The sequence below is a fragment of the Mesoplodon mirus genome (genome assembly GCF_964341445.2).
Source record: "Mesoplodon mirus genome assembly, chromosome: 8".
Lineage (NCBI taxonomy): Eukaryota > Metazoa > Chordata > Mammalia > Artiodactyla > Ziphiidae > Mesoplodon > Mesoplodon mirus.
Genome location: NC_138984.1, coordinates 99,419,701 through 99,445,130, shown reverse-complemented (window position 1 = coordinate 99,445,130; position 25,430 = coordinate 99,419,701). Strand labels below are relative to the sequence as shown.

Genomic DNA, 25,430 nt, shown 5'->3' with positions numbered 1-25,430 from the left:
ATTTGAGACACAGGGATCTCTCAACTGTCACAGCTTCCAGGAGCACAGGGCTCAGACAACACTCAACGTGCAACATCTATAAAGCTGACGAAAAGAGAGCTTTGGTCATATTTTCTTTGCTAATGTATAGTTTTGCCCAGTTCTATGGATTTGACTCCTGTCTTGCAGAGAACAACTCTGCTATACATCAGTTTCCCTTCTCTGGGATTTTTTTCTTTTCTTTTTTTTTTTTTGGCCGTACCATGCAGCATGCAGGATGTCAGCTCCCTGACCAGGGATTGAACCCGGGCCACCGCAGTGAAAGCCCAGAATCCTAACCACTCAAAAAGAAGGGAACTCCCTTTTTCAGCATCTTTAGATGTAGATGGTGCAACTGTAGGTTGAGAAAGCATGCCTCCTATTTTACAGTCAAAAATCCATCTTAAAATACAAAAAATTAGTATAAATACATTTTGTTTACTTGAGCATAAAATGTTAAATTCTAAATTAGTAACAGTTTTAGATAAAATGTAAATGTATAAAGGTTTTTGACACAACTTTTTTCAATAATACTGCAAAATAAGAAAACAATTTGTATGTACTTGTTGTTTTCACTTAGGTTCAAGGAAAAGGTCAGGATTTCACAGGCTATTAACTGGACAATAATGAGATTACAGAGCTTGGGGCTGGTATACCAGAAGAGGCCTAGGAAGAGCACAGTACCAGTACGGAGGCGAACTGAATTACCGGCTCTACAGCCACACATCCACACGCCCGAAGCCCTACCTCAGCAAGTCCTAGAACACACACACACGTGCACTTCCCGAGCGCAGGTGCTGGCCGCGCAGCCCACTGGGTGCTCCTCCGCCCCTGGCCGGGCCGCGCCTCTGGCAGCTCTGCGCCCCGGGGCTGTCCCAGCCGGGCACCGCCAACAACCACACTGTCACGTCTTCTGCTCCTGTGTCCTGTCGGTGGGGGGCTGTGCTCCTGGTCCCCCGGCAACCTGTGCTCTCAGGCCCCCACACAGATCACCCTGCTTCTTCCGTGCCCACCGAGCCTGGGGCACAGGGAGAACTGGGGGCCCCTTCCAGGTGACCAGGTCCCACCTCCACCCTGGGGCTCCGAGTGGGAAATGACCCCCAAGGTCCAGTCTTTGGGATCAGTGGGCAGAGGGACAGGTGGGGAGGGTTAAACCAGCACCCTGACCACCGCCCCTCTGAGCCCTCTGCTGGGCTGCAGTCAGACCAAGCTGCAAGTGGCAAGTAAGACGTCCTGATGAATCCTTTGACAGCAGCAAGAAGTGCGGCGCACCAGGGCAGCTATGGTCACGGCCGGGCCACAGAAAGGGCCCTCACCTCAGCTTGAGTCTCCCCTCAGCCCTCCTTTGGGACTCGGCAGTGCCACCTCGCTGCCCCATGACACCCAACGAGGGCGCTGGTGCCCAGGGTGGCTACCCAAGGAAACAGCACAAGGATGTCTCTCAGGTTAAGCAAGCTGGACACCCAAAGCCCTGCTCAACAGTGAGACACATTGTGTTGGGCCCTCATTACGCACGAGGAACTCCTGTGTAGGACGGCCTGCTTCCCTGGTTTCGCCCAGGGGAGGGCCCCGACTCAAGTAGCCCTGCCGTGGGGCAGGCAGCGAGGTCTGCAGAGCTGAGCTGGGAAAACACTGTGTTCTCAGATCAGACTGCTCTGCCAGAACCCCTGTGGAGGAACAAGCCATCCCAGCTCTGACTTTCATCAAAGCCTGACATTGCAGGCACTGTGGAACAAATGCCTCCGGTGCCCACTGGTCACGGTGATAACCAAAATGCCCATGTTTCCAACATGCTCCAAGCTGTGCTGTCCAATACAGAAGCCACTGGCCACATGTGGCTCTTATCAATTTGATCATATAATGATGCTATGTTATAATAAATTATATGTTATAAATTATGTTGATAATATAAGTTATAGTATAAATATAATTCATTATAAATAATGAATTAATTAAAATTTAAAATGAAGTTCTTCCAACTCACTAGCCACCTTTCAGGTTGCTCAAACTACATGTGGCTAGTGGCTACAGAACTGAACATTCACCAAGAATCTTTCCCCATCAAATTACCTGTGGCATTTTTCACAGAACTAGAACAAAAAATTATACAATTTGTATGGAAACACAAAAGACCCCGAATAGCCAAAGCAATCTTGAGAAAGAAAAACAGAGCTGGAGGAATCAGGCTCCCCAACTTCAGACTACATTACAAAGCTACAGTAATCAAGACAGTATGGTACTGGCACAAAAACAGAAATATACATCAATGGTACAAGACAGAAAGCCCAGAGATAAAACCACACACCTATGGTCACCTAATCTATGACAAAGGAGACAAGAATATACAATGGAGACAAGACATCCTCTTCAATAAATGGTCCTTGGAAAACTGGACAACAACATGTAAATGAATGAAATTAGAACACTACCTAACACCATATACAAAAATAAACTCAAAGTGGATTAAAAACCTAAATGTAAGAGTGGACACTATAAAACTCTTAGAGGAAAACATAGGAAAAACACTCTTTGACATAAATCACAGCAAGATCTTTTATGACCCACCTCCTAGAGTAATGAAAATAAAAACAAAAATAAGCTAATGGGACCTAATGAAACTTAAAAGCTTTTGCACAGCCAAGGAAACCAAAAACAGGATGAAAAAACAACCCACAGAATGGGAGAAATATTTGCAAATGAAGAAAAGGACAAAGAATTAATCTCCAAAATATGCAAACAGCTCATGCAGCTCAATATCAAAAAACAAACAACCCAGTCAAAAAATGGGCGGAAGACCTAAATAGACATTTCAGCAAAGAAGACATACAGATGGCCAAGAGGCACATGAAAAGATGCTCAATATCACTAATTATTAGAGAAATGCAAATCAAAACTACAGTGAGGTTATCACCTCACACAAGTTAGAATGGGCATCATCAGAAAATCTACAAACAATAAATGCTGGAGAGGGTGCAGAGAAAAGGGAACCCTCTTGCACTGGTGGTGGGAATGTAAATTGGTACAGCCACTATGGAGAACAGTAGGGAGGTTCCTTAAAAAACTAAAAATAGAACTACCATATGATCCAGCAATCCCACTACTGGGCATATACCCTGAGAAAACCATAATTTAATAAGACACATGTACCCCAGTGTTCACTGCAGCACTATTTACAATAGCCAGGTCATGGGAGCAACCTAAGTGTCCATCGACAGATGAATGGATAAAGAAGTTGTGGTACATATATACAATGGAATATTACTCAGCCATAAAGAGAAATGAAATTGGGTCATTTGTAGAGATGTGGATGAACCTAGTCTGTCATACAGAGTGAAGTCAGTCAGAAAGAGAAAAACAAATATCGTATATTAACACATATATGTGGAATCTAGAAAAATGGTACAGATGAACCTATTTGCAGGGCAGAAATAGAAAGGCAGATGTAGAGAATGGATGTGTGGACATGGGAGTGGGTAAGGGGAGGGTGGGATGAATTGGGAGATTAGATTTGACATAAAGACACTACCCTGTGTAAAACAGATAGCTAGTGGGAACCTGCTGTATAGCACAGGGAGCTCAGCTCAGTGCTGTGATGACCTTGATGGGTGGGATGGGGGGTGGGAGGGAGGTCCAAGAGGGAGGGGAGATATGTATACATACAGCTGATTCACTTCACTGCACAGCAGAAACTAACACAACACTGTAAAGCAGTTATACTCCAATTAAAAAAAAAATCTCTCCCCATCCTCAAGCCAAACTTACTGCTTGGACTCTGGCTAGACTCCCTGCTCTAGGCACTCCTTGCTCATAAATACAGCCCAGCCCAAACCTCAACGGACTCCTTTGTAGCTGCTACAGTTTGCTTTTCCCGAAATGCAATTCCTCTGCTATTCCCGATTAAGTTCAATTTCTGGTAACTTAAGCTTGCCTCGGTTTACTCCTTTATTTAGGGTGACACACGTGAGATAACAAATTGGAATTTATTTTGAAAAAGCATACTGAAACCAAGCAGAAACCTTCCAGGGAGAGACCTCCCCATGTCTCCACTTCTTGTTTGTAGAAAAGCTTTAGCCTCCTAGGTGTTCCCCGAGTTCCAAAGAGCAAAGTGAGAAAATGAAGAAACAAAGGAAAGCAGTCAAGTCAGAAAAAATAATAATAGTTTAGCCATAAAACAAAGTTGAGGACCTTTAGTTCCTTCTTAAGGGCTGTAGATAACATCCTGAACCATACCCTTGAGCTGTTTTGCAGACACTAAAACCTCCACTAGGTGGAGGAGGTTAACTGCATGCTCACCACCAGCACGTAGACCCCAGACCTGTTGGAACCAGAAGGTTGATGACTGAGATTCCTGAAGCATCATCCTCTTAACCTCACCACCAACCAGAGAACTGTGCACAAGCTGATCATGCACCCTGTGACCCTCGCCCTCCCACTGTCTTTAAAAGCTCTTCCCTGAAAGCCACTGGGGAGTGCAGGTCCTCTTGAGCATGGTGCTGGGCGCCCTGCAATAAACGCTGCGCTTTCCTCCACCACAATCCAGTGTCAGTGGATTGGCTTTGCTCACATCAGGCAAGTGGAACCAAGTTTGGTTCAGGACCAACAGTAACTGCCAAGATCCAACCAGGAAAACAGAAAGTATTAAGGGGAATTTAATGCGGGAACCAGGTTACACAGGTAACAGGAAGACTGAAAAGTCAGAGACGACAACAGCAGAAAGCCACTAATACCAACCTTTTCATAGAGGAGAGAACAAAGGGGTGTTACCAGCCCATCAGCAGGAGTTGCCCAGGGGAAGCCAGTACAGCCAAAAGCGACAGACACGGCGGAAATACCCTGGGTTCACCTTCTGCAGTGCCTCCAAAGCCAGGGATACCGGAAACAGCCTAGAGTGGTCAGCCCTGCCTTCCACTTCCAGTACTTCTGGGGCAAGTAAGCCAAAGCCTTGTACAAGAGTAGACTGCTGTATTACTTAACTGTACTGCACTTTACAGTACAAAAGGACTTCCACGCCATCATGTTCACGTTCACAACAGGCATTTATAAAGTCTAGCAAAATAGGTTTTTCAACCAATGGCTTCTACATCTACAAAAGAAGTATCTACACGGGACTTCCCTGGTGGTGCAGTGGTTAAGACTCCACACTCCCAATGCTGGGGGCCCAGGTTCAACCCCTGGTCGGGGAGCTAGATCCCATACACATGCTGCAATTAAGAGTTCTCACGCCACAACTAAGGGGCCAGCAAGGGAGCCTGCAAACCACAACTAAGGAGCCCGACTGCTGCAACTAAGACTCGGCACAACCAAATAAATAAAAATATTTTTTTTAAAAAAAAGAAGTATCTACAAAGCCTTTCAGGCAGATTTACTGTACACAAATTGACAACTATGTCAATCTGGTCAACATCTGTTTGTGTGCCTTTGCAGCAGCCTTCCAGGCCCCAGGAAAAGGGAGATGGAAGAGAACCTGTCCTCAAGCTGCTGGCACTGCCTTCAACCAATAAACTTTCACAACTGGAATAGATGAGAACTCAGAAAAAGTGCACCTAAGCGGGATAGGAGTAAACAGCAGGCGGTGCAGCTTGAGCCAACGTCCGGGAATGGGAATCAGGTAGAAACCAGAGGGGGATGAAGCCCTGGCAGAGACCCGGAAAGTTGTGACCTACGTGACCACAGGCTGAAGAACTTCAAGGAGGCTCTGAAAAAGAGCAGGGCTATGGGAGCTACCTCAGAACACCCAGAAGTGCGAGGAGCATGGCAAGGCGGGCCAAGGATACGTGATAAGGGGCTTGAAAGACTCAAGAATATTTCCAGGCCTCTGCTGAAACGGGGAAGAGAAAAGAAGCCAACTGGTGGGAGTGGGGGGTTAACTCTTCTTCACCTCTGTAGCTTTCCCAAAGAAACCACCTAAGACCTAAAGTCTGAGCTTCTAAAAACATTAAATTCATTGACATAGATTAGCATGGTTTTAAGAAATATGTAGATCCCGTGTACCCTTTCCCCATTTTCCCCCAATAGCAGCATCTTGAAAAGCTATAACACAGTATCACAACAGGATACTGACATCCATAAGGTCAAGACACGTTAAGTTTCCTTCAAGTTCCTTTATAACCACACCGACTCACACCCCCCAACTAACTTTTAATGCTGCCATGATTTATCCAGGCCCTCACAGCGCCTACACCGGACACAGGACAAGGTCCGGGGCTAGGAGGGTAAACGCACAGGGCCCAGGAGAGCCCCCAGCCCCGGGGCCAGCGGAGGCAGCTGAAGCTGCCGAGCCGCAGGCCCCGCCCCTTCCGCCAAGGCCGACCAACAGCCGACCGAGGGCCGACCGCTTCCAACGGCGACCGAGCAAAACCGGAAGTGGGCGGCAGCCCCCCCCTTCCCGGCGCCCGCCCAAGATGGCGGACCTCCACCGCCAACTGCAGGAGTATCTGGCGCAGGGGAAAGCAGGCGGGCCGGCGGCCGCCGAGCCGCTGCTCGACGCGGGAGAGGCGGAGGAGACCACGGCCGGGGCCGGGCCGGCGGGGGCGTGGCTCGGTCGCGCGGGCCTGCGCTGGACGTGGGCGCGGAGCTCCGCGGAGCCGACGACGGCGGCGGGACCGACGTGCATGCCGAGAGTGACGCGCGCTCAGCGGCTGGCGGCGAGCGGCGTTTGCCTGCTGCTGGCCGCGCTCTGCTTCGGCCTGGCCGCACTCTACGCGCCAGTGTTGCTGCTGCGCGCCCGCAAGTTCGCGCTGCTGTGGTCGCTGGGCTCGGCGCTGGCGCTAGCGGGCGGCACGCTCCTGCGAGGCGGTGCAGCGTGCGGACGCCTGTTGCGCGGCGAGGAGGCGCCGTCGCGGCCCGCGCTGCTCTACGTGGCCGCGCTGGGTGCTACGCTGTACGCGGCGCTGGGTCTGCGCAGCACGTTGCTCACGGCGCTGGGCGCCTGCGCGCAGGTGGCTGCGCTGCTCGCCGTGCTGTTGGGTTTGCTCCCCCGCGGAGCGGGCACCGCGCTGCGCATGGCGCTTGGGCGCTTGGGCCCGGGCGCCACCCTCGCCAAGGCGCTCCCCGTGTGAGAGGCCTGGGGCCCGCGCCATCGGAAAGGACGCAGAGTCTGCCCCCGCGACGCGCCGTCGGGAGGCCACACGCAGCCGGCCCAGGGGCCCAACGCTCGCCATGCCAAGGACTGCGCCCGCTGTTACCAGAGCGCGCGGGGCAAAGGCTGCTCCTTTACAGTGCCAGCGAAATCTGTAAACTGAGCAGCCGTTGTAAAACTGAGATATGAGCTGTTTCGGAAGCTCCTCAAGTTCAGCGTTTTGTGCTATACTCAGCAGCAAGTGCTATGAGAACTAAATTTTGTCCTCGAGTTGGTGATATACTGTGAAGCATTTATGATAAATTGCTTTTGCGTTAACCGTGGTCTTAGTTTACACTCAGTTGAAAAAGAAAAAGAACACTAGCTCTTCCGTTTTAGTTAACTGCCCTTATTACTTTTCTCAGACTTCTGTTCCACATTTTGTCACTTTAAAAAATCCAGTGGTAGACTGTAGTAGCTTAGCTACAGTAAACTTGTTCTCTTCGGCTCTTGGAAATTATTTTTCCGTGTTCTTCAATGTGAGTGGATCCATAAGAGTTATCAAAATAAATACTGACTTTAGCCACCAGAATTTTTTAAAGTACTTTAGTTAAGACGGTTTATCTCAGTTTTTTCTACTTTTAGTGGCGTTGTAAACATGGTGCCTTATAAAATTAAAGGAAAATTGATTCTGTATTAGATGAGGAAAGCGATGGACCAAGAAGCATCCTGTAAGAAGTACCCAGTAAGGTGCATGTAAATGCTGTGCGAGGTCCGTGGGCAGAACTGAGCTAGGGGACTCCTGGGAGACAGATGATTCTACGTGCGGTTTCCCTATTTGATGGAAACCATGGATTTCTACAAGGCCTAATTTTTTTCATTCCTAATTTTATGATCTGCTTTTTAACTATAATTTACACTTTACAGTCTGATCTTCATGCAATGTAAGATGCTTTTCATATCTGATTGCCAAATTTCCTTCATTTTAGGTTTGGCACTTTTGTTTAGGACCTTCTTACTTAATTTATTGCCAGAAAATATGGGCTCAATATTCTGATGAGTCCAGAAAACTACATGTTTTGTCACTAGCTGTATATTAACTAGGAAGTAAACTATTTAAAATGTTTAAATCCTACACCAGTGGTTCTCCGTTCACATGAGAATTACCTCAGATCAACTCAGTCTGTCTCTGCGGCAGTGGGGGTGGGAGCCAGGCATCAGCATTTTTTTCGAGCTCTCCAGATGATTCCTTTTCCATCTCAGGTTGTGAACCACTTTTCTGTATGTTGAAGTGCACGATTTGAAAATAATTGTCTCCTGGGGCTGGATTCCAGTGTTGCCGAAACTGGCTGTCAGGCAGCAGTAGAGCCCTACCCCTTTGTCCAACCTCAAAATTTAGATTTTTATCAGTGTCCTAAGCCCTGCTTCAAGAAGTGGACACTAAAGTGACCAACATCCACACTGTAGACTTACCCCAGCCCCCCATATTCTCTAAGAATGCTTCCTTGTTCCCCTCTCAGTAAATAGGGTTACTTACCTCAAGAGGAACAACCAAGGGGGTGTTTGTAAAAGCAAATCCACTGTTTTGGGGGAGTGACTGGAAAATGTACCATTGGCTGCTCTTTCTACCCCCTTGTTAAATCTGCATTCTAGTTCTAAATTTCTCTACAGTTTGCATGGCTGAAGATTTCACAGTGTTGGCTTTTATGTTCATTATACTGTATTTTTAAAAATTGTTTTCCCATCATTTTTTCAAGAATTCACTGTTTGGAAATCTAAGCTTTAATAAAATTCAAAGCACAACATCTTGTATGTATTTTGACAGTGATACTTTAAAATGCATCACTTAACTAAGTAATGCATTACTAAGTAATTAATATATAATGTTGAGTTTTCAGTTTTCTCTAAATGAATTCATTCTCAAAATGTGATCTGGTTATCTGCTTACTGAGGCACTGTTTTCAAGTTAAAGCCTTGGAATGTTATGATAAAGTTCTTACCACATAAATCTCAGAAAAAAGGAGCCTAAATCTCTGTATGGGTTTGCTCTCTGGATCCCTTTTTAGCTTCTTAGAATTTGATTACAACTTCTTTTTAAGCTATACCAGTGGAGGGCAAATGAATATTCTCAGGGCTTCCCTGGTGGCGCAGTGGTTGAGTCCGCCTGCCGATGCAGGGGACATGGGTCCATGCCCCGGTCCGGGAAGATCCCACATGCCGCGGAGCGGCTGGGCCCGTGAGCCATGGCCGCTGAGCCTGCGTGTCCGGAGCCTGTGCTCCACAACGGGAGAGGCCACAACAGTGAGAGGCCTGCGTACTCCAAAAAAAAAAAAAAAAAAAAAAAAGGAATATCCTCAAACCTAAAGCAATCCTGAGTCTACTAAACATGTGTTTAGAACAAAGTGCTGATCAATAGGATGTTTTTTAAGTTGCAAAGAAAAGAGAAAATCTCTTGTAGTCTCTAGGTTCTAACACCCTAAAAAAGCAGTGTGTGTGGTGTCAACATTTTATCTGCAGAGATAACTTAGCACTTACCATTTTTTAAATTAATGTAGAATCAGGAGTTTTTTATATACTCTCCAACTATGTCAGTATCCCTTTCCTAAGCAACTACTGACACTTTCCAGCACCACTAAATTTGTCAAGGAAACTTTTCTCCTATGCCAAACTGAAGCTGGCAAAGTAATGAGATGTTAGGGTGGCCACAGGACAGTCCTTTGAATAATAAAAGCTTTCTTTTTATAAAAACAAAGTAAGGGGTGAGTATAGAAAGTATGCTGGAGTTATCTCAAACTGAACTTTTGGCTTTCAATTCAAACTGGGCCAAATGTTCCATTTATTTAAAACTAAAGGAATTTGTTGTGGATGAGAACTTCCTGGCTTACTTTAAGTTGGAACAATCCTCTGCCTTAAAAATTGGTGTTTCCACATAGCTAGTGTGGAAGAGGAAGAAATTATTTAAGTTTTGCACAACTGTTCTAAGAGAGATTTTGATCCATTCCTTTTCAACTTAGAACCATTTGTGAAATGATTTACAGTATTCAGGAGGTATGTATAGTTGATTTCTGGTTTATGTCAAGTTCCTCTCATCAGAAAAAGGCAATTCAAGTCTATGGTGTGATTACTAGGAGATGCAGCCTAGTAAGACCCCTACTTGGACATCCAGATTTTTTTTTCTCCAGTGTATAATTTTCCATCTGCCAGAGTAGATCTAACTAATCATAAGGCTTTGAATCTACTTCAAACCTTGTTACAGTTTTGAAGTATTTTTCACTCTACTACAGAAATAAGTGTGACAATGGCTAGATAAGAATTTGTTTAAAAACAAAAAGTTCACAGATGACTTTAGATGACTTAGAGATTCCCATCAAGTATGCTCACAAATATAAGCAATAATTGTACACCCCTCAGCAAACTAGATGCAATGGAAGCTAAGGGTTTCCTTAAGGCAAGCACTTGACGACTAGTTGTTTTCTGTTAATTCTTGCGTAAATCACATTCTGTATTCATACAAAAACAACTTTTTCTCTGACAAACTGTACATATAGAAACAAATTTCCAATTAGACATGAACTTAAATTTGTGGAGGTTCCATGTCTTGTGACACTTTAAAAAAAAAAAAGAAAAAAAAATTCCAGCTCTTATCTTCACAAGCCCACGTGGGATTTAGGGCAGTGTGGGTGGACAGGACAAAACAAGGCCAGCTACTGTGGGTAGCCAGCTACTCTGGGTAGCCAGCTACTCTGGCAGCAGTCTCTTCATCATGAAGACATCAGGGGCTCCTGGGATTCAGCTGCCCCAGAAAGAGTTCAGGGCTACACGGTGCAGGTTTCCTTTTGTTTCTCTTGGAAAGTCCACAGAAGTTCTTAAATACTGTCCAGAGAGGCCGAGGAGTATTGAGCCCCAACTTCTACCGACCCCTTCCACCCCCCCTTGAAGCTCCTCGCCTTGGCGGGCCAGAGTTCATGTTACTCCCTCTACCCCAGTTACTGCCACTCCGGCCCCCTCTAGAAGGGGTACCACTGCCTGGAGGGCCCCCAAAAGGTTCATCTCTGTGGTATCCATCATGGTGATCTCCATCCAAGGAGCTGGAACGTCCGGACTTTGGCACTCTCTGAGAAGGTCCAGGGCCCCCTCGGCCTGAAACGAAACAATGGTTTTACATGTGACTTTTTTTTCCATCAGAGACTGTTAACAACTCCTGGTACAAACTTTTACTCTATGACGACAGACAGTGGAACACTTCTTTTTTTAAAAAAAAAAAACAGAGCTCTGAGGACATAAGCACAGCCCTCAGAGCACTGAAAGCTGTGCCTCTGCTTTTCTGGACCACCATCTCACTCCTGCCCTGGCTTGTGGCTGTGCACCCCTCAGCCTCACCTACACACGTGTTCCCCGAGGCTGTGACGGAACTGACAGGGAGCCAAGAGATAAACACGGAGCACCTCCTGGAGGTCACCGACCATATGGACCATGCCTACAGTCCATGAGATGTGTATCTTCACCCTCCTACGCCACCAGGGGTATTCCAGGGGAAGGTTTGAAAAGCACTGACTTAACATTGGAAGCAACTAAGAAATACAAACTGTTGATGATGTTAATTATTACAATTGCTCTAACCAGGATAAGTGTTTACTATGATTATCCTACAACTATATAGCACTTTTGATTTCCCTTTAAATAACCAGATAAAACATTTCTTGAAAAACAAAAGCACAAAAAGAAAAACACTGGCTTTTAGTGCTTCTCCCAGGGATAGTTTTATTTGTACCAGACTTAGACACACAAACCTCTAGGTATCTTAATGACTTTTAAGATTCTGACCTTTAAGATTTTTTGTCTTGAGATGATCGGATTTGGACACATCTCCCATAATGCATTATCAGAAGACCACTGCCAACTTCGTCTTAAATTTTTGAATGGAATTTGAATCCAGCTAAGACAATGAGGTGAGGAAAGCTAGCCAAAATAGCCAAAGGCATTTTGGCTTCTTTTCTTACAAAGCTCGGCCTAGGTACCTTGGCTGAGCACCACCTGAAGGTACCTTGGCAGAGAATCTGTCAGCTAGGACATCATTTCCACACTAGCCACGTGGCCTCAGCCCTGGACCTACAAAGGTGTCCCCAGTGCCCACCCCAACTGGCAACAAAATGAGCGCCTGGGTGGGGGGATCTACTGGTGACACGAGGTAAATTCTGAGGGCTTTGCACTGAGAAGAACCAAACTATTGAGAACAAAAGGCAGAACTTTGTAAGGAAGGGACTACAACCACGAGGCAGGTGAACTGAGGAGTGGAGCACAGGTCGAGGCACACAGGCAGTCTTTCCAGCAGCCTCCAAAGTACACCATATGTGCAACGGCCCAGCCTAACCTGAGACCACAGCTGTAGTTAGCATTTGGTGGCTACTGCTCTGGGCTAAAAGTCAGTGCTGCCTCTAAAATAAAGATCCAAAGTTTCAAGTAGTAGAAATAATCCACTGCCCGCCTGAAAAGAAAACCCCTTCCAGACCATACTCCCCAAAGTCTTTGTGACTCTGGGCATAAGCCAAATTCCTCCTGGGTTCAGACTTAAAAAAAACCCACAGAACCTGAGAGAGGACAATTCTTCCTGGCACTGGGGACACCCTTCAAGGTATCAGAGCAGCCACTACCAGAGAGCACATTTGCCAATTAGAGCAAGAGTCTCAGAGATCAGCAGAGAAAGTACTGGGGCAAACTGAAAGAGAGCTGGAGTGGAAAATGTGAACAAACCAGAGATTCCTGGAAGCAAGTGGAGAAGAACTGCATAGAGGCTGAGCTTGCAGTCACCCACTGAGAGCTCCAACTGGCTGTACCACAGCTGGGAACATGTGCCTTTGCACAGTCTAAGCCCTGGAGGGTAGAGTGGAGAAAGGACCCCCAGTACCCCAGTCGGGGACAGACAGAACAGGCATACACTGGGATGGGGCTGGCCTGGAGATGAGGCTTCCCGTGACCCCTGCAGCCTTCTTGGCAGGGCTGTGGCATCCGTAGCTCCTGAGCTGAAATCACCAGCCTCACTTACCTTTGCCTCCTCGATCCTCAGAAGGACCCCCTGGGGCTTCCATTTCTCTATGCTCAGAGGTTCCTGGCCCATCATGCCAGGGGCGCTTTCGGGGTGGTAGGGATGCCATGTCCATGCCTTGGAGAGAAGAGGACCGTTCTCTGCTAGCTGGGGAATGACCGTCGTGAGGGGGATGATCAGGGCGGGGAGCATCACGGAAATGTTCATGACCTGGCCCTAATATAGAAAACACAGATCCAGAAGGCTAAGAATCTAACCATCTCATATTAAAGTACAGTGTGACTAAAAGCAGACAGGAATTATACTGTTAAGAATAAATGGCAACTCCATCTACTGAGCCTGTGCGTCTGGAGCCTGTGCTCCGCAACAAGAGAGGCCGTGATAGTGAGAGGCCCGCGCGCCGCGATGAAGAGTGACCCCCGCTCGCCGCAACTAGAGAAAGCCCTCGCACAGAAAGACCCAACACAGCCAAAAATGAATAAATAAATTAATTAATTAAAAAAAAAAAGAAGAAGTGGCAACTCAAAAACCAATATTCACTCATGAAAGAAACATTTCCTGAATACCTAGTCACATCATGAGTACACAAAAAGGGTCAAGATTAGAAATCAACGTACCTCCTAAAATAAGAGGAGGCAGGGAAGGGCCAGAAAAGTGGTTCTCAGACTTTTTAGTTTCAGAGTGTCTTTACACTCTTAAAAATTATTGAGGATCCCAAAGAGAATTCATTTACGAGAGTTCTAACAACATTTGCCATATCAGAAATGAAGACTGAGAAAACTTTAGTTCATTTAACTATACTTTCCAAAAACAAAACAACTTAGTGAAAAGAGTGGTATTTAGACAAATCTCTTTAATATCTGGCTCAGTAGGAGAAAGCTGGGTTCTCCCATCTGCTCTTGCATTCAGTCTACACTGTGGGTTGAAGATGTGGGTTGAAGACAATGAGGCCTACCACGGAGAGGTGAGTCACTAAAGAGAGAACCCAGTGGACCCCTGGGAGAGTCCTCAGACCACACTCTGTGAACTGTGGGACCCTAAGCCACAAGCAGCTCTACTGCCTTACCTGGCTCTCTATTTCCATCCCAGGAGTCTGGTTTCCGACCTCCTTCAAAGCGAGGGAACTCATCAGGAGTGGGAAGTAAACCCTTCCTTCCTCCTACACAACAGAACACAGCAACGCCGCACACTCACAGACTATTTCAGGGGTGTCCACAACAACCTACCTCTCCACCCGTCCTTCCCAGACCCGGGGTTCTCAGCTCACCTCGTGGGGTACCCCGACCTCGACCTCTGAGATCTCTTCCTCGGGCTGTTTCATCAGAACCATCAAAATTCTCCTCTGGTCCAAAGTCTTCGGGACCAGGAAAACCATCCCTTCCTCTGGGGGGAGCACGGCCCTCATGTCTCGGGGGGGCTCCTCGTCTGAAGCTGTTAGGGAAAAACAATAGAATATCCACCTAATGGAATACCTTGTAGTCCTCAGTTCATGTTTCAAAGAAGCATAATGATGTGAGAAAATATGATACAATGTTAAATGGGAGAAAAACAAAATAAAAGTATGTATTTTTTAAAGTACCCATTTTACAATCCCAATATGGCACGTAAAAACAGGCAAGAGGGAAAAGTACCAGAATGTAGGGTTATTTTAATTTTGTTTTAGGCTTTTAGGAATAATAGCAGTGAGCATTTTTTAGGTGCTTATATCATGCCAAGTGCTTTACATGTATTATTTCATTTCATTTTATCCTCATAACCACCTTATGAAACGGACACTATTACTTCCCTGGCAGTCCAGTGGTTAAGACTCTGTGCTTCCATGGCAGGGGGCATGGGTTCGATCCCTGGTCAGGGAACTAAGATCCTGCATGCCATGCAGCACACCAAAAAATAGAAAGGAAAAAGAAAAGAAACTGACACTACTATTCTACCCATGTGTACACTGGGGCTCAGAGAGGTTAAGTCATTTACTTAAGGACACACAGTAAGTGTTGGGATTTGAACTCAGCCAGTCTTGACACCCAGCCCAGGCTCTTTATCATTGCTTCCCAAATACTTTTCATATTACCATTTATGTTTTTATAATGAATACTACTTATATAATCAGAAAAAAGGGGGGCACAGATTCATGCCTGCTAACTGTACCTGACTTGTTTTGGGGCATCTGCTCTGCCATCTGCCCCGGCCCACCTCTACTCAGGGGCAGGCCTGGTGGCCATGAACTTCAGCAATGGCCCCAGCCCACAGCTGACTGGTGTACTGGTAGGGCCTCTGGCTTATGGGTAGCCCACCCGCTGGCAAGCTGGCAACCTGGTGCCTGGGCTGGTGGAGAATTTCACCACCTCTCAGAAATTCTGGAACTGGGAAACTAAGTCAGCCAGGAGTGTTACTAAAGCAGGACCATTAATGAGGGGGTGCCAGAGCTGTAGCAGAAGCCTGTGGGGAAGCAGGAACAGGGGCCTGCCAGCAGGAAAGGTACGTGAACACCCAGGAGAGGCCATGGAAACTGGAGAAAGGAGCAGAAGGGGGAAAGGGCCTGGGCCATCTGCATGAACTGCCTGCTCGTGGCTTCCTCTCAGGCCAGGCCTTCTGCTTTTTCCTGAGTTTCCACTCAGTTATATTTTACTCCAACATTTTATTTCGAAAAATTTCAAACTTACAGTAAAGATGCAAGTATAGAGCAACAAATGCCCATACATCTTTCACTGCGATTAATTAATCAGTTCTTAAGATTCTGCCACATGAGCCTTTGTCTTTTCTCTATCCATCTATTTATAAATTCATTTTCTAAACCATTTCAAAACCAGTTGTGACATGATGCTTCACCCCTAAATCCTTCAGTAAATTTAAGAACAAGGACTTTCTCCTACATAATACCACTACTATCACTCTAAATAACATGTAATATTATTTAATATACAGTCCAACTTGAATTTCTCCAATTGTCCTCAAAACGTCCTTTACAGTTGTCTTTATAGATTTCAGTCATCATCACACACTATTATTTAGTGGTCACGTCCCTTTGGTCTACCTTAATCTAGAACAGTCCCCCCCCACCCTGCGTTTTAACTTTCATGACCTCGACTTTACTTATTTATTTATTTATTTTTAAATTTTTACTGAGATAGGCCCCAACATTTTTGAAGGATCCATCCTTCAAAATGGCTCGTTTTACAGAATGTTCCACAATTTGAATTCATGTGATTGCTTCCTCATGATTAGATTCAGGTAAAACACTTCTGGCAAAACGTCTTATACCTTCACAGTGATGCCAGTCTGTCTCATTGTTTAGGATGCCAAAGTGGTATGGCAACAAAACTCATTGTTGCAAAGGTACATTTTCTCCTTTGCAATTAAGTAATCTGTAGGGTGATATTTTGGCAGCATGGGTGATTCTCCACAATCTTTTTACTCAGTGGCTTTTAGCATCCCCACTGATGATCCTTGCCTGAATCAATTACGACACTGGGTGCTTAAAAGAAGTGATTTTCTAATTCTATCACTCCTCCTCCATTTATAACTTGGTGTTTTACTGTAAAAAGAGCTTTCCTTTTTTCACTCCACCGTTCCAGCTACTAGCTACCTTTTTAATACCCTTCCTGTCCTGAGGTAACTTAATGAGCCATGCTTCTGCAAGCAAAGCGGGTATGACCCAGACGCTGGCTGAAATAACCACCTAAGGTGAGGGTGTAACTGACACGGGGAGGTAAGTGGAGCAGGGAGAGTATCAGCAGAGGGCGCTGCTCCCCTGAGACGGATTCAGGGGAGACTCCCCACACATGGCAGGACTCTTTTCTTGTCCAGGCAGCCATTATACGACTGCCCTAGCTACAAAAGGAAAGGGGGGGGTCTAATGTGCCCTAATTAGAAAACAGTTCCTGTTATGGACTAAATGTTTGCGTCCCCTCCACCAAATTCATGTTGAAGCCCTATCCACCAAGGTGATTTTGGAAATGGGCCTCTGAGAGCTATTTAGGTTAGATGAGGTTCTCAGCATGGGGCCCCACAATGGGCTCAGATAAGAAGAGATACCAGCAAGAGCCTGCTCACTCTCTTTCCACCATGCAAGGACAAAGGGAGACGGTGGCTGTCTGCAAGCCAGGAAGAGAAGTCTCACCAGAAACCCACCCTGCTAGACCTTGATCTGGGACTTCTAGCCTCCAGTACTGTGAGAAAACTGATTTCTGTTGTTTCAGCCCCCCAGTCCGGGTATTTGCTATGGCAGCCCAAGCTGAGTAGCACACCTCCTAGTGAACTGAACCCTGTCAAATACATCTCCCCCTTTAACACATTCATTTATTCAACAGTTACTGAGAACCTACAGGGCGTCACCACTACTGCTCTAGTTTCTGAGGACCTGCCTTCAGGAAGCTACCGTGCTTCTGGGAGTTACAATACAGAAATACGTATACCACTTAATGTCAAGCAGTGCTAAGTGCTATGCAGAAATATAAAGCAGGGTAAAATAAAGGAACAGGAGGAGAGATCTAAGTGGAGTGAGCCACAAACATCTGGGAGACTGTGCTCCAGGCGGAGGAAAAAGCAAGCACTACGTGAACAGGACATGCTTGGCATACCTGAAGAGGAGCACAAGCTGGGAACAGCACAAGAGTCTAGGTGTGGGTCTGTCACTGACAGATGAAATATGACAAACCGAAGCACAGTAAAATCTGAAACTTTGCACAAGATGCAGAGATTCAAGAACTCAATGAAAGTTATGCTGATGCCAAAGCCATTGGAAATGAGCTTCCTGCAGACTTGTGAACACTTGGATGTCATTAAGAGAGCTCTTAAATCTTTTTATTAAAAACTCCCCTCTGATAGCTGCTTCCTTTAACCCCTCTAGTTCACCCTCCTGGCCATTTTATCAGCCACTCTTTTCTAACACACACCGTGAGAACAGAGATTGCCAACCCTTACTTCAATTACCTGCAAGCGACAGTCACGAGAAGTATGATGGGAAAAGACACAGGAGAGAGGACTGAGGCAGGAAAGGCAGGAGTGCTGGACAGCACAGCTTGGGCACTGCAGTCGGACGGCCCAGGCCTGAAGCTGCTCTTACACTTACCACCTATGGGACCTTCCAAAGTCAAGGAACTGCTCTGACTCTCCATGTCATCCCTTATCTGTAAATGCTGGCAGTAACACCTATCTCACAACTCACTCTAACAGTTAAATGAAGTAACATCTGGCACAAGGTAAATACTCAATTATTATACCATTGATTACTCTGAGTCTCACTTGAGATTTCACTAATTCTTGTTTTTTTCTCCCTACTTCTTCTTTTCCTTTTGTTATCCCAAGCAAGTTGAGTGTTCAAGCCTGACCTCAACCTAATTTAATAGCAAGATTATTTTTCAGTTTGATTGGATTTTGTTAAGATCTTTAGGCAATTACACAGAAACTATCTACTCAATAATTCCTTTATTCTCAATCTAGATATCTGTCTCATATTTCATCATTCTAACCAAGAGAACCTGGAGATTTCTATTCAAATCCAAGAAACTTTACAGTACACTGACCCATCTATCTGTTTAAAAGGACCAAGTAATAAGCAAAAAGAAAAAGATTTCTAAATTGTAGAGACAAAAAAGAACCATATAAATGTTAAAGGCATATACATATTTTTAAGTCTAAACACGAAACCTAGAGGGGGGAGGGTACTCTCTCCCCAGGTGACGGAGGAAAGAGACTTTTGTGGAGAGAACAGGTGGAAAGCTCCAGGGAAGAAGAAACGGACCCATGAAGTATCCATCCCACCTTTCTTCTCTGCGCCCTCGAAACCGTGGGTCCTCAGGATCCCGGGGGAAGCGCTCGTCTCCAGGTCTGCGGCCTTCCCAGGCCCCTGGAGGGCCCCGGGCCGCGCCCCGGCCATCCCCCTCACTGAACTCCCTGTGATCAGGAGGAAACGGAGGCCCGGGGCCCCCACGCCTCCACTTCTCTTCTTGCGGTAAAGGTCCTCCTCGGCCCTCAAATTCACGTAACCGGTGGCCAAAGCGCTTGTCAGGGTGGAAGTCATCTGGTCTGCTGAAGTCATCGGGGAAGTCGGGGTGAGGGCCGCGCCTATCAGGGGGACCCCTGCAGTCCTGGCCGCCCCGGAAAGGACCCCTCTCGGGACCGTGCTCGGGCCCGCTGCTCTGCTCGTGCCGTCTCTCTGACATTGGGCCCATGTGATGGTTCGGAGGGCCACGTGAGTCACCTAAAGGAAACAAAACGGATTTTTACCTTGTCTTCCAGGAATCCTGCCAACGTAGGTCTGATTTTCAGCATCTTAAAATTTCAGAATGCATGCTTTTATTAAGAATGTTTTCCCTTTTTGGTTCCCAGCATACTTAGAAGACAAACGTCCCTCAGGCATCATATGATGAAAAGAACAAGGGTTTTGGGGGTGCAGATTTCATCACTCATTAGCTAAGCAACTAGACCTAGGGCGAATTATTAATCCCAAATGAGATGAGCAACTCAGTTGATATGAAGATTCATTTGGAAAACACAAGAGAGCCTCACTGGCCTAAGAACGGGCTTCCCCTCCTACCCCCATTCCTTCAGTGTTTTTGTTGGGCCCACTCCCCATACCCAGGGAGAAGGCAACGGGGGAAATTCATGCCGAAAGTCGGGAAGCCGAAAGTCGGGAAGCCGAGTACAAGGAATTCACCTCTGCGTTTGTAAAAGCCCGCAAGCTCACCACAGGGCCACAGGCCTACCCTGCCATGGTGTCTCTCCTTTCACTCCTAGTTCATTTAAGTTGATTTGTTAACTCATACTTTGATCCTTAACAAAATCCTCTGTAAGGTACATGGAAGCATGGGCCTCTCTAATAACTGCTTGGGGACCAAACAGCCTTGCTGTACTTCAGTTTCAGGGTTTATATAAACACTTTTTCTGTCCCTTTCTATGAATGATATCCCTCGTCTATAATATCATCACCATTCTTCGCAGATAAGAGCTTGGAAACCCACTAAAGATTTTTTAAAAAATATTTTAGTACATGTACTATATTCAGAGTACTGAATAAAAATGCAAAGAGGCCAGTTACACTTAGTTTACTTTGAAGGGATGTGTTTTCCTGGCTACTGAATAATTATTGCAGCCATTGTAAAAGTACACCTATTTTCTGTCAACATACAATTTAAATCAAATATATTTTTTTAAGTAGATAGCAAAGGGACACTCTTGCTTCTAAAACAACTAACTTTAAAAAATGAAATTCCTCCACTTGCCCAGCTCATGCCTTTTACTGCTTTTCCCTGGCAATCAAGACGAACTTCCTTTCCTTACAGCACAGTCGGCCATAATCCTTACCCTTCTAACATCCTTCCTCTCTCATTTTTCACTCATTTCTCTTGGCCACTTCAATTCCTCCTCACCATTCAACATGGTTAAACAACTTGGAAATCTTAGTATAAAACTACACCATTAGAAGGACTCTCTCTCCTTTTAAGCTTTCTCTGTCCCCTCTACCTTCCCTTCTTTCCTTCCATTAAACCAGTCCTCTCCATGCTGAGGAAAGCGCCTTCGAAGCTGCCTTTTTGTTCAAATACCCCAGGCTTCTCTCCTCCTGGTAAACAGCCCCTCACTTCTCAGTGTGATCCTGCAGCTAGTGGCGCCTTCTCTGACCTCATGTTGCTTGGACTTCGTGTGACCTCAGACACAGCAGACCTTTGACCTGAGGAAGCTGAACACATTCCATTCGAACTTACCTATGAATAATAATCCTCCCATTACCTCTACCTGCTTAAAAGTACCCTGGCTCCTCCAAAGAAAGAAACCCACCACTACAAATCAGAAGGGATGTGGCCCCCGGTGACGGGCGGCGGCGCTGCTTAATCCAGTAGGGGACGGCGGGGCCACTTTCTCGGCTCTCCCTTCTCCCTTTGGTCCCTGGGAGGAGAAAGGAGGAAGAGAGAGATGGGGGTGGGGTGGGGCGGGGTGAAGAGAAAAGGGGAAGAAGAGCAAGGAGGAGAGGGAAGTAGGTGGAGACAGACACAAGGTGGGGGAGAGGGAGAGAGGCAGGCTCTCGGTTTGCTGATGGCTGTACCTTGTGGGAAACAGACTTCTTTTCTTAGGGTCCCCAAATCCAGAGATTGGTTCTTGATGCTTTCTCTTTTTCCCTGTTGGCCACCGCTTCCATAGGATGAGACTAAAATAAACATTCTCCTAATTCCTTTATCTCTCCCTTTCCTACCTCTAGTAACTCAGGTAAATTCAGGACTAAGCTTTAAATTCCCAAAGTCCTAGGGCTGAAAATGCTGACCAGGGCTTTTCTTAATCTGATCAAATGGGGGCAAGAAACCTAACATGTACCACAAGGTGCTGTGGGCTTAGCCAGTTAAAAATTAAAAGGGGTCTAGTTCTTTGTAGTGACGCCTCCACAATGCTCAGGATTCTCTGGCTTGCTCCCCGTGAAAAGGCGCACTGAACGTGCAACTCCATCCACCCGCACTCCCTCCCGGTCCCACCCTCTGACTCTCCATCCAGGAGCTGCCCACTCACCACAGCCCCGCTCCAGCTCTTCTTGCACGTGTGAGAGCTGAACACCTCGCAAAGCAGGGACTGTGGCTCCTGCGGGTGCCCCCTTCCAACCCTTAGGGGTAACTCAACTTCCACAGAGCCTCACATCTCAAAACTGACAATTCTCATCTCGGTGCTTTTCATGTTATCAACAACCTGAGGCACAACACACTGGTACATGGCTTTCTTCTTTTCAAAGGGTACAGAACAATGTAACCAGCTAAAGAATTCAACATATGACACAATTTGAGGGGAGGAGGGGGTGATATTAAAAACACCGTCAGGGCTTCCCTGGTGGCGCAGTGGTTGCGAGTCCGCCTGCTGATGCGGGGGACACGGGTTCGTGCCCCGGTCCGGGAAGATCCCACATGCCGCGGAGCGGCTGGGCCCGTGAGCCATGGCCGCTGAGCCTGCGCATCTGGAGCCTGTGCTCCGCAAGGGAAGAGGCCGCAGTAGTGAGAGGCCCGCGTACCGCAAAAAAAAAAAAAAAAAACACCATCAAAATCTCTGAATTCTTTATCCCATCAAAAATTTAAACTGAGACAGTTCAGCTCTCTGGGATGCTAAAAACATACGCTTGCACTCAGTTAGCATAGGAACCACTCCCATTCCCAGGAGATGGACAAGGCCGGCCTGTGGCCCAGGCCCTGCTCTTGGAGGTTGTCCAAGCGGTTTCACCGCCCACTTCTGGTAGTGAGCAGCTGTTTCCTCTGGCGGAATTTGGGCTAACTAAAGCAAATCTACGAAAACAACATAAGACAAAGCTATTACCTGAATTGACTATGCCTTATTTTTCCTAGAGGTTCAAATGACCAGTCTATCAATTACTTACCAGTAAAACTATTGTAAGATTTACCCAAAGGAGATAGAATATAATCTCTTATTCAGCCAAGCAGATATTTACCTTTGTTAGGGCCAGGTCCTTGTCCAGGGTTAAGAGGGGGGATGCGACCTTGTGCTCCCTGCTGCCCTAGGCCTGGTATCAGGGGTGGGGGGCCTGCGTTCTGTCCTTCCTGAAAAGATGTTTTTAAAGCGGGGGTGTGAAATCAAAGGCTTGTGCTTCATGAACAGCAATTGTATCATAATGTGACAAGATAAAAACACTAGGTTGCCCCAAAGCTTCCAGGAGTAAATATATACCTAGTGACATTATAGCAAAATTGTCATTAAATTGGGGGAAAGGAGATACTTCTCTGACCATAATAAAAGGAAACACTTATATTTTAAACCTGCTGATAAGTTTTATTTAAAGCTAGATCTTTACTTGTAATGCCAAGCAAGAACCTCAGTGGAAAGTCAGAAATCATAACATAAAACAACAACACTCTGCACAAAGGCGGAACTTCTAGCAAAAGTAAAGACCTGGAAACCCGCCAGGACAGGTAAACTCTGCTCTCACAACCATGACCCCTTTCCAGCTATAGAAAATATCCATCCTCTCAAGAGGCTATGGCCAGGTTTAAAAGGCGGGGAGGAGGAGAGTAAGAAGGGGTTCCTGATGAGCAAGGTGTTCACTCACTGCTTTCTCCTTTCCCTCCCCAACCTCTACTGTCTAACTCCCCCGTGCTCAGCACCCACTGCGCATTCCCAGCTACGTTACCCGGGACATGGGTTCGTGGGTTCTTGCAGCTTCTGTCTGACGCAAACCTACTGCTCTGATCCTCTTAACCTCCTTTCTCTGCAACCCCAGCATGTCCCCCGTCCTAATATTCTGTATTTTTATCTAGCCACGTCTAAATTCAGATTCCCCACACTTCCCAGTGACCTTGGATCTGGTCTCTTGACAAACAAATAATCAAATATAGATCTAGTCATTCCTTCACAGAAAGAATGCATTTAGTGACTGGACCTACCATGAGAATAGCAGAGTTTCAAAACCATCAATAGCAAAAGTGCTTTCACATTCCAAACTAGCTACAAGAAAGAGCAGCGTTGATAGGACTCATTTATAGCACTGCAGTTAAACTGCCATAGTTAACTCAATACCAGTAATTTCCATATTCCTTTGTTTCTCGTCCCTTTTACTCAAGGGCAGCTCTTATCAACATCTTGCATGCTATTACTGTAACACCTGAAGGCAATTCCATTAAATTTAACCAATTAAAACAACTGGTTTAAATAACTGGCCTGGGGGACTTCCTGGTGGTTCAGTGGTTAAGAATCCGCCTGCCAATGCAGGGGACACGGGTTCGAGCCCTGGTCCGCGAGGATCCCACATGCCGCGGAGCAGCTAAGCCCTCACCACAACTGCTGAGCCTGCACTCTAGAGCCCACGAGCCACAGCTACTAAGCCCACGTGCCACAACTACTGAAGCCCGTGCACCTGGAGCTTATGCTCCACAACAAGAGAAGTCACCTCAATGAGAAGCCTGCACACCGCAACAAGGAGTAGCCCCCGCTCGCTGCAGCTAGAGGAAGCCTGCGCACAGCAACGAAGACCCAACGCAGCCAAAAATAATAAATAAATAAATAGCTGACCTTGTCAAAGTGAAGAAAGTCAGACATCAGTGTAAGAAATATAAGCAAAAAAAAAAAGAAAAAGAAATACAAGCAAAGCTTTTTATCAGACAACTTCTGAGATGTGAAATGCCCTATACTATATTAATCCTCCATTCTCATGCCACCAGTATTTCTATAGGTCAATTAAATTTTTAGAGCCACTTTGCTTTTCATGTATAAAATCTTTTACTATATGATACAATAACTTATTAAATTGTCCCCAACAGACCTGTCCTCTGGAATATGACATGTTTATATAATTTCAGTCACAAGGTGATGGCTAAATTTCATTATGTTTTTATCCTCCAAAATGAGAACTGTTAATTCACTAACATAAGGTTAGGTAGGTAAATATTATAAACACACACAAATATACTCTGTATTAATAAAACATATATTACTTTTAAGTCTTAGGACAGTTCTGGATGGTAAACCTAGATTTATTAAACATCCTAAATTCTGAAAAGTGCCCAATAAGTTCTGGAAATAAACTCAAATGCCATCAGATTCTTCACTGGTATGACATTTTTAAGTTCTGGAAGATGTGCTGAAGAGGAACATATAATCTAGTTATTTTAATTCAGTGAATCCAATGGTCACCTTCCCATTACAGACTCTCCGAGGTGTTGTGTGTTCTACACACAGCATCCACAGCAGGCCCTCTTCCACAGGAATCGAGTGCCTTGCAACACCAGCTCACTCAGTCACTCACTTACTTTTGGTCCACGACTGACTTCAAGGACACAAACCCAGTTGTTCATACCCAAATAATGCTTTCAGACTATGAAATTCAGAAAAATGTAAACACCACAGAGCCAAACAGTGTCCAATCCACTCACGCCCATGCAGTCTTCTGTAATTCAGCCCAAGCAAACTGAACTCTCATCATACCACCTCTCAAGCACAGCTCAGAGAATGGGTAAAAAAAACTTGGCTGACAATAACAGAATCCTCTAAAAAGGACCAAGAAAATTTCTACAGAAACACTCCCTCCTGTAAACACTTTTATATGTGAGCTAAAAAAAACAACTTGAACGGAACTTCATCCAAAGGGTCACCATTTGAAAATGCACAATTCTGGACTCAAGAGATCTCTAAAAGCATTCACTGAAATGAAAACAGTGAGATCACAGTCTACAGTATACTCATGAGTTAAACACCCCACACTATCTTAAAAGCAGAGCCGGCAGGCAGATCGGCAGGCAGATAGGAGGTGGCTCAGCTGTCTGGCAAGCCCATGAAACACCAGCCTATGAAGGCAAGAGCCCAGAAAACAGCGCAGGACAGGATCAGAGCCACCCG

General features: G+C 45.9%; 2 protein-coding genes across 5 annotated transcripts in view; one reads left to right on the top strand and one right to left on the bottom strand.

The window, feature by feature from the left end:
* The first annotated feature begins 6,412 nt into the window (after nucleotides 1-6,412).
* Nucleotides 6,413-8,887, top strand: SFT2D3 (SFT2 domain containing 3). Its single transcript, XM_082630774.1, has one exon. The coding sequence runs from the start codon at nucleotides 6,420-6,422 to the stop codon at nucleotides 7,074-7,076; it is 657 nt and encodes a 218-aa protein (XP_082486900.1). The 5' UTR covers nucleotides 6,413-6,419; the 3' UTR covers nucleotides 7,077-8,887.
* A 1,775-nt stretch (nucleotides 8,888-10,662) lies between these two features.
* The window catches only part of WDR33 (WD repeat domain 33), a 105,800-nt gene continuing 91,032 nt past the window's right edge, over nucleotides 10,663-25,430 (bottom strand). The window contains exons 17-24 of one of the 4 annotated variants that reach the window (XM_082630769.1): nucleotides 22,534-22,642; nucleotides 21,157-21,258; nucleotides 20,892-20,999; nucleotides 18,879-19,317; nucleotides 14,386-14,549; nucleotides 14,185-14,277; nucleotides 13,119-13,334; nucleotides 10,663-11,215 (exon numbers count right to left, since the gene is read on the bottom strand). In XM_082630769.1, coding sequence (XP_082486895.1) covers nucleotides 10,986-11,215; nucleotides 13,119-13,334; nucleotides 14,185-14,277; nucleotides 14,386-14,549; nucleotides 18,879-19,317; nucleotides 20,892-20,999; nucleotides 21,157-21,258; nucleotides 22,534-22,642 — 1,461 coding nt within the window. In that variant the 3' untranslated portion in view covers nucleotides 10,663-10,985. The remainder of the gene's footprint in view (nucleotides 11,216-13,118; nucleotides 13,335-14,184; nucleotides 14,278-14,385; nucleotides 14,550-18,878; nucleotides 19,318-20,891; nucleotides 21,000-21,156; nucleotides 21,259-22,533; nucleotides 22,643-25,430) is intronic. The other 3 variants (XM_082630771.1, XM_082630770.1, XM_082630772.1) reach the window with 3 other exon arrangements.